The sequence below is a fragment of the Crotalus tigris genome, unplaced genomic scaffold (genome assembly GCF_016545835.1).
Source record: "Crotalus tigris isolate CLP2741 ecotype Arizona unplaced genomic scaffold, ASM1654583v1 scf7180000024324.182252, whole genome shotgun sequence".
NCBI classification, from domain to species: domain Eukaryota; kingdom Metazoa; phylum Chordata; class Lepidosauria; order Squamata; family Viperidae; genus Crotalus; species Crotalus tigris.
The window spans coordinates 115,978-128,366 of record NW_024100495.1 but is presented as its reverse complement, the minus strand read 5'-3'; the positions used below and the strand labels follow the sequence as shown (position 1 = coordinate 128,366).

The following is a 12,389-nucleotide window of genomic DNA, read 5'->3' as shown; positions in this document are numbered from 1 at the left end:
CCTCCCTCGTTCCCTCCCTCCCTCCCTTAGCTTCCTTTCCTTAGCTTCCCTTCCTTCTTTCCTTAGACTTCCTTCCTTCCCTCCCTCCCTCTTTCTTTTACCTTCCTTCCTATTTTTCCTTCCTTCCTTTCTTCCTCCCTCCCTCCATCCCTCCCTCTTTTTGTTACGTTCCTTTCTATTTTTCCTTCCACCCTCCCTCTTTCTTTGATCTTCCTATTTTTCTTCCTTCCTTCCTTCCTTCCTTCCTTCCTTCCTTCCTTCCTTCACTCCCTCCCTCCCTTTCTTTTACCTCCCTTTCTATTTTTCCTTCCTTCACTCCCTCTTTCTTTTACCTTCCTTCCTTCCTTCCCTCCCTCCCTCCCTCCTTCCCTTTCTTTTACCTTCCTTCCTATTTTTCCTTCCTTCCTTCACTCCCTCTTTCTTTTACCTTCCTTCCTTCCTTCCTTCCTTCCTTCACTCCCTCCCTCCCTTTCTTTTACCTTCCTTCCTATTTTTCCTTCCTTCACTCCCTCTTTCTTTTACCTACCTTCCTTCCTTCCCTCCCTCCATCCCTCCCTCCTTCCCTCCTTCCCTTTCTTTTACCTTCCTTCCTATTTTTTTCCTTCCTTCACTCCCTCCCTCTTTCTTTTACATTCCTTCCCATTTTTCCTTCCTTCCTTCACTCCCACTTTCTTTTACCTTCCCTCCCTCCTTCCTTCCTTCCTTCCTTCCTTCCTTCCTTCCTTCCTTCCTCCCTCCCTCCCTCCCTCCCTCCCTCCCTTCCTTCCTTCCTTCCTTCCTTCCTTCCTTCCTTCCAACCTAAGATGGCTCCATCTGTTCTGCGTTACATCCTCGTCTATATCTGGAACTATAGGAGAACAGTATGGAGATTTATTTAACAGCCTCTGGAACTGAAACTTGACTCAGAAGCCAAACCTTCCGACCCCAGAGGGTTCAGGAGGTTCCAGAACTGGATCTTAAGAAAAACAAACAAAAAAGAAGACCCTGCCATTTGACCAAAAAACAAAACAAAAAACATAATTGCTGGTTTTCCTTCCCCTTTCTACGCTTTTGAGGCAGCTGATGTTTAAATGAGGAGGCCTGCTTCCCCGATCCCAATAGAGCCAATGTAAAACTCAAACAATAATAATACTAATAATACTTATACTACTACTACTATTACTACTACTACTAGTTGGAAGGGACCTTGGAGGTCATCTAGCCCAACCCGCTGCTCAGGCAGGAAACCCTACACCATTTCGGACAAATGGCTGTCCAGTCTCTTCTTAAAAACTTCCAGTTTTGGAGCCTTCACCACTTCTGGATGCAGGTGGTTCCACTGGTTAACTGTTCTAACTGTCAGGAAGTTTCTTTTTAGTTCCAGGTTGCTTCTCTCCTTGGTTAGTTTCCACCCGTTGCTTCTTGTCCTGCCTTCAGGCGCTTTGGAGAATAGCTTGACCCCTTAACCCCTTTCTGGCAGCACTTTAGGACCTCTTAGTCCTTCATTCAAGGACCCTCATATCTGAATTCTACCATATACTGAATGCTGCCTGAATGGAATGGAATGGAATAGAATAGAATACAATAGAATAAACAGAGTTGGAAGGGACCTTGGAGGTCATCTAGTCCAACCCCCTGCTCAGGCAGGAAACCCTACACCATTTCGGACAAATGGCTGTCCAGTCTCTTCTTAAAGACTTCCAGTGTTGGAGCATTCACCACTTCTGGAGGCAGGTTGTTCCACAGGTTAATTGTTCTGACTGTCAGGAAGTTTCTCCTTCGTTCCAGGTTGCTTCTCTCCTTGATGAGTTTCCACCCGTTGCTTTTTAATTGTAACATGCTTTTATCAGGGGGAGAATCTCAACGTCGTGACAGATTGCTTGGATTTCTGACGTTCTCCCTCCTTGTGCACCTCATACCAGGTTCCAGAGGCTGGAGAAATGGAGGCGGCCCTTTTACCAAGTCTTGAAAGCGTACGAAAACGCCTCCGTGTTGCTCCCGGCCTTCTACAACACCCACAACACCGACGTCTCCATCAGGGTCAGGTACGTCCTGGACGACTTCGAATCCAAGAAGGCCGTCTACTTTTTCCACCCCAAATATCTCACCAACGTCTCGCGCTACTGGCTGACGCAAGGGGTGCGGGCCAAGCGGGTCACCACGGGGCTGATCCTGGCGACGGCCGCCTTGGAGCTGTGCGAAGAGGTCCACCTCTTTGGATTCTGGGGTTTCTCCATGAACCCCTCAGGGACGTTCATCACTCACCATTACTATGACAACGTCAAACCTCGGCCCGGGTTCCACGCGATGCCTTCGGAGATGCTCAACTTCCTCCGCCTGCACAGCAGGGGGGTTTTACGAGTCCACACGGACGCCTGCAGCTACTCCTGATCCCCCGTTCTCGACGGGTGGATTCGTGTTTCTTTTTTTCTCTCTCTTCTTTTTTTTTTTTAAAAAAAGAAAGTGAAATAATGGGTGTTTCGGGGGTCCTGGGCCACATCCCTGAAGCAGGAACGTCGCGGAGGGGGTGTGGGATACGTTGGGCCGGGCGCTCGGTTCACACGGATTTTAACGCTTCGAGGAAAATTACGCAATAATTTTCGAGCTTCGGTTCCTCGCCGGGTTTTGCTTCCCTTCGGAGTCGGGGGGGTCCCGCCGCCCTCCTCCACTCGCCAGACGTGTCGGGCTGTTTGTGGTCTCTCGGGGGAAGCCCCGCTCAGCGTTGTAGGAATAAGGAGCACCCCGCCCCGGAGCCTCCTACAAGTAAAGCACATTAGCTCAAGATTTTTCCAGTAGAAATAACAGCACATCGCTACCAGGGTTTGTGTGTATTTCGTCTCTGGGACAGGAGCTGAGAAACAGGAAATGCAGGTGGGCTGTTGATCATTTCTGTACTTCCTCCCTCCCTCCTTTAATTCCTTCTTCCCTTCCTTCCTTCTTTCCTCCCTCCCTCTCTCCTTTCCTTCCTTCCTTATTTAGTTACTTCTTTCCTTCTTTTTTCCTCCCTTCTTTCCTCCCTCCCTCCCTTCTTTCCTTCCTTCCTTCCTTTCTTCTTTTTTCCTTCCTTTCCTTCCTTCTTTCTTTCCTTCCTTTCTTATTTAGCTACTTCTTTCCTTTTTTCCTTCCTTCTTTCCTTCCTTCTTTCCTCCCTCCCTCTCTCCCTTCCTTCCTTTCTTCCTTCCTTCCTTATTTAGTTACTTCTTTCCTTCATTTTTCCTCCCTTCTTTCCTCCCTCCCTCCCTTCTTTCCTTCCTTTCTTCTTTTTTCCTTCCTTTCCTTCCTTCTTTCCTTCCTTTCTTATTTAGCTACTTCTTTCCTTTTTTCCTTCCTTCTTTCCTTCCTTCTTTCCTCCCTACCTCTCTCCCTTCCTTCCTTTCTTCCTTCCTTCCTTATTTAGTTACTTCTTTCCTTCTTTTTTCCTCCTTTCTTTCCTTCCTTCCTTCTTTTTTCCTTCCTTTTCTTCCTTCTTTCTTTCCTTCCTTCCTTATTTAGTTACTTTCCTTCTTTCCTTCCTTCTTTCCTCTCTCCTTTCCTTCCTTCCTTCTTTCCTCCCTCCCTCTCTCCTTTCCTTCCTTCCTTATTTAGTTACTTCTTTCCTTCATTTTTCCTCCCTTCTTTCCTCCCTCCTTCCTTTCTTTCCTTCCTTCCTTTCTTCTATTTTCCTTTTCTTCCTTCTTTCCTTCCTTATTTAGTTACTTCTTCTTTTTTCCTTTCTTCTTTCCTCCTTTCTTTCCTTCCTTCTTTCCTTCCTTCATTACTTACTTTTTTCCTTTTCCTTCTTTCCTGCTTTCCTTCCTCCCTCTCTCCCTCCCTCCCTCCCTCCCTTTTTTCTCTCCCTCTTTCCTTCCTTCCTTACTAGTTTCCCCACAAATAACACTGTTGTGAAGAAGATAGCCAGTGGTGTTTGAAATGATGCACATCTGTTCCCCCTTCCTCCCACCAACGGTCTTCTCAAACTGCCACCTGGCTCTTAGCCATATTCAGCTTACTTCCTGTATAAACCTTGGGGTGAATATCCCCAAATTCCTCCTCATCGTAGTATGAAATGTTCTACTAACATAGAACCAGGAAGTCATGATGAGTGTAGATGAAGTTCTCTGGAGCCAAAGAGCAGCTTTCAATGTATGTGAAAAAACTGGGATGGAAACAAACCCTTGGAGAAGAGAGATCAAAGCTGAGAGAAGAGTTTGTGGTAGGCTTGGTCTTTGATGCAAGTGACCAAGAGGTAAATGGAGGAGAGGGGATATCCCACTGCCACCATTATCCTGCCTGTTCAGAGCAAAAGTTTACCTGGTCCATAGTTTTTCTCTCTGAGGTTCCTGCACACTGTCCACAGAAGACATCATGAACCTGCGGAAACTATCCTAGTGGATGATCCCTTAAATATCAGCCAGTCGTGTGCTGCAGCTGCCAAAAAAGCCAACACAGTGCTAGGCTGCATTAACAGAGGGAGAGAATCAAGATCATGTGAAGTGTTAATACCACTTTACAAGGCCTTGGTAAGGCCACGCTTGGAATACGGCATCCAGTTTTGGTCACCACGATGTAAAAAAAATGTTGAGACTCTGGAAAGAGCGCAGAGAAGAGCAACAAAGATGATTAGGGGACTGGAGGCTAAAGCATATAAGGAACGGTTGCTGGAATTGGGTATGTGTAGTTTAATGAAGAGAAGGACGGGGGGGGCATGATAGCAGTGTTACAGTATCTCAGGGGCTGCCCCAAAGAAGAGGGAGTCAAGCTATTTTCTAAGGCGCCTGAAGGCAGGACAAGAAGCAACGGATGGAAACTCATTAAGGAGAGAAGCAACCTGGAACTAAGGAGAAATTTACTGACAGTTGGAACAATTAATCAGTGGAACAACCCACCTCCAGTTGTGAATGCTCTGTCACTGGAGGTTTTTAAGAACTGAACAGTCATTGGTCTGAAATGGTCTAGGGTTTCCTGCCTGAGCAGGGGGTTGGACTAGAAGACCTCCAAGGTCCCTTCCATTTCCTATTCTAGTCTAGTCTAGTCTATTCCATTCCATTCCATCTCTATTCTATTCTATTCCATTCTTTCTATATTCTATTCTGTTTCTATTCTATTCTAACTATTATATATTCTGTTCTATTTCATTCTTTCTCTATTCTATTCTCTATTCTGTTCTATTCTCTATTCTCTATTCTATTCTGTTCTATTCTGTTCCATTCCATATTCTATTCTATTCTATTCTATATTCTATTCATATTCTATTCTATTCTATTCTATTCTATTCTATTCTATTCTATTCTATTCTATTCTATTCTATTCTATTCTATTCTATTCTTCTCCTAACACCCTAACACACTCCGAATGATATTTTCCCCAGCTTCATTACCTCACCTCTGAACACTGCGCAGGTTTTGCTCAGGAATCAAAACTGTGGACCTCATAAACGTTTGCTCTAACCCAGCAGGAGAGTTGTCCAGGTGGAACACCCCTCCCCTCCCCCCATTTTGACTGTCCCGAGGACAGTAAGAGGTTGAAAAACACAAGGGTATCACAAAGCACAGCATGTGTCATGCCATAGCCCAGCTTAATCAGAGCACAAGCATGCCAATGCGAGTAGATTAATAGGTACCACTACCTAACCCTAATCACTTTGGCGGACAGCCACATTGGCCACCTGACCACGGATGTTTCTTCGGACAACGCTGGCTCCCTCGGCCAAGAAATGGGGATGGAGTACCATACCTAGAGTCGGACACAATGATTACTTTGTAATCAGTGTGCAAGGCAATCGCAAGATACAAACAGTCCATCTTCTAAAGCAGAAGGTGTGACAATAATAATAATATAATAATAATCGAGAAAGAACTGGAGAAGATCACAAAATACAAAGACCTACAAATAGAAATAGAAAGACTGTGGCAAAGGCAAGCAAGGGTAGTACCAATAGGCATAGGCTCCTTGGGTGCAATCCCAAAACAACTGGAGCACCACTTGAACACCATTGGCATTGACAAATTCGCTATTAGACAATTGCAAAAGGCGGCCTTACTAGGAACTGCTTCCATCCTGCAACGATATCTGTAATACCATCAAACATCCACATCTGCCTATCCCAGGTCCTGGGTAAGGACTCGGAAGGTAGACAAAATGCCAAATCCAGTCTGAACATCTGGCTGACTGATGCTCCATAATAATAATGATAATAATAAAGTTGGAAGGGACCTTGGAGGTCATCTAGTCGAACCCCCTGCTGGGGCAGGAATTCTTTTGGTGCAGGTGTAGTTTTTAGACCCGCCCTGGGCGAAATCTGCAGGGATGGGACAATAGGAACATAATGCTTTCCTGCAAAATTGGAGAGGCAAATGTTACGGATAGGAGGCGGCTGATCTGGCATACGGCATCTTTAATTTCTTTTTTGAAATGGGTGAGAATTACCTGCTGACTTTTCCATGAGTTGCCTTTGGACTTGAGCAATGTACATCTCAGGGATCCGAAGGTTCAGAAACTCACCTTGCTCCCAAGTGGGAATAGCCGTGACGTGAAAAAGAAAGTGTTTATTTCATTATGTTAAAAAAAACCCCAACCATTTCACTTAATGTGTTGTTCAGTAATTGGACAGCGTTTCTATCCATCCCGGATTCCTCCCCAGTTCTCAGAAGTTAAACAAAGTAGATGGAAATTCCTGATTTGAACGTCTTTTTAAACTATTTGCAGCTTTGGAAAACCATGGAGAACTTCCTTTGCACACATGGGCAGAATATTTTGGTCTGCTTCCTGAATCAAAACGCTCAACAGTAGAGCAATGCAAATAAAAAGGATATGTTTTTGTAGTTTTTACGCAGTGAAATTGAGCCATGTTGGGGATAGCAGTAGATGCCCCTTAGGACATAGGTTTACACCAGTGGTTCTCAACCTGTGGGTCGGGACCCCATTTGGGGTCAAATGACCATTTCAGGGGGTCGCCAAACAACGCAGTCCGCCATTTCCCCCCCCCCTTTTCCTTAGCTGTGCTACTCCCTTTTATTCTATTGGCTTTTGAAAGCCAATAGAATAGACTCTCTTGAATAGAGTCTAATTCTATTGGCTTTCAAACGCCAATAGGAATTGTCCAGGCTGTCTCTGCCCTGCTGAGCCCGCCAAAAGTCCCATTCTGCAAACGGTGCTGCGCCAGTTGAGTAGTCCTCGACTTACGACCGGTTGAGTAGTCCTCGACTTACGACCGGTTGGGTGTCGCGGCATTAAAAAAGTTGAGAACCACTGGTTTACACAGATATGTGCCAAAGTCCACAAGCATGTGTGGGACAGGACTCTGTATGTTCTGTGGAATATTTTCATGGAATCAACAACATACAGGTAGTCCTGGACTTATGACGACCTGAGTTGTTAAGTGAATCATACGACTGTTAAGCAAATCCAGGTCCCGCAATTGACTTTGCTTGTCATAAGCTGGCTGGGAAGGTCACAAATGGTTATCACAGGATTCTTCAACACTGCAGCCATCCTAAATACATGCCAGCTGCCAATCATCCAGATTTCAGTCCCGTGATCACAGGGATGTTGCTAATAGTTGTAAGGGCAAGAGCTGGTTGTAAGTCACTTCTTAAGTGCCGTTGTAACTTTGAACTGTTGCTAAATGAAAGGTTGTAAGGTTGAGGGTTACCCGCAATGTACAACTGAAAAACAACCCGTTTCTTGAACGATCAGGAATCTTGCTAAGGCTGCCTGCAGCCGCTATGCAGATGTTAGTTAACACAAGCATTGAAGTCGGCTTACTATGGTAGAATAGAAAAATCACTGCATGGGGGGAAAATAAATTAATTGCACAGCATCTTAAAACGGAAATTCCTCCACTGGCCTACTCAAAAGCAAATAAGGAGTGGAACCAACCTTAATTAGAATTAGAATAGAATGGAGCTGGAAGGGATCTTCAAGGTCTTCTAGTCCAGCCCCCCGCTCGAGCAGGAGAACCTAGACCATCTCAGACAAGTGACTGCCCAGTCTATTTTTAAAAACCTCCAGTGATGGAGCACCCACAATTTCTGGTGGCAAGCTGTTCTACTGGTTAATTCAATCAATGAATCAATAAATCAGAATAGAGCTGGAAGGGACCTTGGAGGTCTTCTAGTCCAGCCCCCCGCTCAAGCAGGAGAACCTAGACCATCTCAGACAAGTGACTGTCTAGCCTCTTCTTAAGAACCTCCAGTGATGGAGCGCCCACGATTTCTGAAGGCAACTTCTGTTCCACTGGTTGATTGTCCTCACTGTCAGGAATTAACCTCTCCTTAATTCCAGGTTGCTTCTCTCTTTGATCAGTTTCCATCCGTTGTTTCTCGTCCTTCCCTCTGGTGCTTTGGATAATAATGTGACCCCTGCCTCTTCTTTGTGGCAGCCCCTCAGATACTGGAATACTACTATCCTGTCTCCCCTACTTCTTCTTTTCTTTAGACTAGCCAAACTCAACTCCCGCAGCCGTTCTTCCTATGTTTTGGTCTCCAGGCCTTGGATCATGTTAGTTACTCTTCTCTGAATTTTTTCCAAGGTGTCAACATCTTTTTTGTAGTGCTCCAGTGAAAGAGAAGGAAGCTCCTTCAATATTTGCTCTGAACGCAGGCAGGTTTTTTTTCCCTCCCACGTCTGTTTCATGAGCACATCTCACTTTTTCTGAAGCACAAGAAAACCCGGAGGTCCAAACAAGTGACATTCACTGGGATCTCTTGTAAAAGCACAACACCAAGCCTTGACTGCTGGATAATCTTGCCCAAATAGAAAGGGGCATTTGAATTTGGGACAGGAATTCATCCATGGGATTTGAATTCCCTAATTTGAGGAGCCGTTTGCCTCGAGGAACTGATCTTTTCTAATCAGGAAGAAGCGCATCATACAAAGCCCGCGGGTCGTTTCCGGAACAGACGGTCGGATACGTAGATCACGGATCCATTGGAGATTAGATAACCTTTCTTGTCATTTTTTTTAATGACCATTTTTTCAGAGAATTCTCCGAAAGAATTTTTCAAGGAGGGGATTGTGATGAGCAAAAAGCGTGGAGTGCCGGTAATTCTCCACTTAGCGTCCACAACTGAGCTCGAAATTTCCGTTGCTAAGCGAGACAATTGTTAAGTGAGTTTTGGCCCATTCTACGGCCTTTCTTTCCACCGTTGTTAAGTGAGTCTCTGCAGTTAGTAACACGGTTGTTAAGTGAATCTGGCTTCCCCCATTGACTTTTAGACTTTCTGACAGTCAGAACAATTCACCAGTGGAACTCCTTGCCTCCAGAAGCTGTGAATGATCCAACACTGGGAATTTTTAAAAAGAGACTGGACAGCCATTTGTCTGAAATGGGATAGGGTTTCCTGCCTGAGCAGGGGGCTGGACTAGATGATCTCCAAGGTCCCTTTCAACTCTCCTTCTTCTCCTTCTCCTTTTCCTCCTCCTCCTCCTCCTCCTCCTCCTTATTATTATTATTATTATTATTATTATTATTATTATTATTATTATTTTGCTTGTCAGAATATTGCAAAAGGGGATTGCATGACTACAGCCATCAACAATAGGTGGCAGTTGCCAAGCGTCCAGATTTTGATTGTGTGGTCCTGGGGATGCTCCAGTAGTTGTAAGGGTAAAAAATTGTTATAAGTTACTTTTTGTAGAGACTTTGGACAGCTACTAAACCAATAGTTATAAGCCAAGGACTGTCTGTAGATGTAGAGCTTCTTTAGCGATCGCAGTTGAGACCGGCAACTCAGCCATTATCTCAATAATACGAAAGGATCCAATAAAACCAGACCTTAGATTAATTATATTGCGCCTGCAGCTGGAGTGATGCAGGGAGAGAAGATTTAACTGGATTCATTTTGAAGAGACCTTGGGGACAAGCCAGTCCAAAGAGGAAAAGGTTTTAACTAAATTAGAAGCGTACCAGTTAAGAGCACCCATCTAATTCTTGACATCTACCATCTTCCTCCGTGTTCCCTTAAACAGGAGCTAGGAAGCTGCATGCTGTAAGTCAGGGATCTTCAAACGTGGCCCTTTGATGACTTGTGGACTTCAGCTCCCAGAATTCCTCAGGTAGCATGCCTGGCTCAGGAATTCTGGGAGTTGAAGTCCACAAGCAGGGTCTTCAAATTTGACCCTTTGATGACTTGTGGACTTCAACTCTCAGAATTCCTCAGCCAGCGTGCCTGGCTCAGGAATTCTGAGAGTTGAAGTCCACAAGCAAGGGTCTTCAAACTTAGCCCTTTGATGACTTGTGGACTTCAACTCCTAGAATTATTTGTAAGAAAATAACTAGCTTCTAGAAGCAATTCTCATAGGTGCTTTTCCAAAAGGCAACTAGACTTTTTGGGGGGATTTTTTTTTCTGCGAAAACATTTTGCTTCTCCTCCAAGAAGCTTCTGCAGGACTTGCTGGTCAGTGGACGTTGTTCTGCATGACCACTGCAGGCAGCCATCTTGGGCTGTGCTCACCTCTTTCTCTCAAAATTGTCCGGACACCCCAGGCCTCTGTAGGGATTACTTGCCCTTGAGTTAGCGGAATCATTTTTGATGACTGACATAGGACGTAATTGTCAGAGCATGCACAGTCTTCTTGCGCGAGATAACCCAGGAGTAAACACAGTAAACAGTGGTCTGTATTAAATGGTGGTTTATCTTACACTATCTACAATATCATACACCAGGAACAATATACATACACCTACTAATACAGCAGGATCCAACACACCACAGTTACAGCAGGAAACGAAAGAGAGGGAGCACACCAGCGGAGCATTCCCTTTTATACAGAGGCTCTTAAAGAGACTCAGACCCTGCTGAGTCATTCCCATCATTACATCTTAAATCTTACATTACATAACGTAGGTTAGCTGTTAAATCAATACCTTGACAATAATTCATAATTCACTCTTCCCTTTGCTAGGGGAGAATTCATTTCACTCCTTCCAGCTTCTTTCTTTCCTGCTATCCAAAGCGAAATGCTTCTTTTCCCCCCCAAATAAAGCATTTTGATTAATGCTTCTTTCCCCCCCCAATAAAGCATTTCGAGTCATGCTTCTTTTTCCAAATAAAGCATTTTGGTTTGAAGGATCCCTGAGAAACTCCATGGTTCCTCAAAACAAAACTGGGAAACCCCCCCCCCCCATCAGAGAGACATGCATAAGCACTTTGACCTTTATATATAGAGTCCGGGAAAGATGAAAATAGATATCAGTAATATTAAAGTTTATCAGGGTGTCTTTTCCTGCATGTTCTAGAAAGCCATAAAGATTCTTACTATGTGTTCAAGGATTAGTGTTATTTATTTGTTGTTAATCGTGTTCACTGTGAAGCATAGCCAGCCTGTCAAAGAGATTGTGTACGGCTGCAGAGGCAAGTTGATAAATATGGAATAAGCACAGTTCCTTTTATTTTGAACGTGACCAGCCAGTCCTATTCATTCACCTGTTGGGATTATGCACCACTTCGCCTCCAGTGAATTGAGCTTTAATCATGGAGCAAAAGGCCACCAAGGAGAAAACTACTATTTATAAACAGGGAGAAAACCCTACACTCAACTGACACTGATGATGTTACCTAGTTGGGTAACGAGATGTCTACACATAAACAACCAAGCTCAGACAGCACTAAGGACTCTGCAGATCAGTTCTGAGCTACATGATGTCTATTCTACCGTGTTTTTGAGTGTTTGTCAGAAATTGTTCATGAAAATACAGAAAGGAAACAGAAAACAGTAATGGGAAATACGGTGTCTTCTGTGAGAGAGACTGTTTAGTCTTGTGTTATTAACATAGCTTAAGATGCAAATCAAAAAATGCAATATACATGTACAATTGATTGTATTTGTCTGGCTTGGATCCAGTTAAGGTATTTGGAAGAAGGGGAAAAAAATATTTTGCAGTTGATAGATCCATTCATGGTCCTGTTTTTAACCCACTATTCCTTTGCTCAAACCCTCAAAACTATAATTTGGATTTTTTTTCCTCTCTCTCTCTTTAATGTATTGTACGATGCGAACAAAAGCCTATAATTTGATGTAAGCCATATCTTTTGAAAAATAGCAAATCAGGGTTATTTTCATCAGCTACTGTGTTAACTATGCTTGAGAGACAAACATTTAATAAATAAAACCAGTTCTGTCAATTCCATTTGAAAAAGAGGTACAATTGAAAAAGTGTGTGTGTGTGTGTGTGTGTCTCTCTCTGTGTGTGGGGGGTATTTTTTCCTCCCAAGCAACTTTCTGTCTTCCCTTATGGCAGTGGTTCTCAACCTTTTTAATGCCGTGACCCCAACCGGTTGTAAGTCGAGGACTTTCCCTGCCCGGGAGCGCCGCTCATGCGTGGTGCTGCCCCCTGCGCTGGCCAAGGTGTAGCTGGCAAGCGGCAGAGATGGCGCAGGCCGACCACCGGCTGGGCCACCAGCTGGCCCAGCCCAAGGGAAGTAGGGCAT

General features: G+C 44.4%; 1 protein-coding gene across 10 annotated transcripts in view; it reads left to right on the top strand.

Moving 5' to 3' along the window:
* ST8SIA5 (ST8 alpha-N-acetyl-neuraminide alpha-2,8-sialyltransferase 5) overlaps positions 1-12,097 on the top strand; it is a 47,313-nt gene extending 35,216 nt beyond the window's left edge. For 9 of the 10 annotated variants that reach the window (XM_039325305.1, XM_039325304.1, XM_039325303.1 and 6 more), the window contains one exon: positions 1,902-2,995. In XM_039325305.1, the coding sequence (XP_039181239.1) occupies positions 1,902-2,370 (469 nt within the window). In that variant the 3' untranslated portion in view covers positions 2,371-2,995. Of the gene's footprint in view, positions 1-1,901; positions 2,996-11,366 lie in introns of those variants that run through there. The other variant, XR_005554508.1, reaches the window with a different exon arrangement.
* Positions 12,098-12,389: the final 292 nt, after the last annotated feature.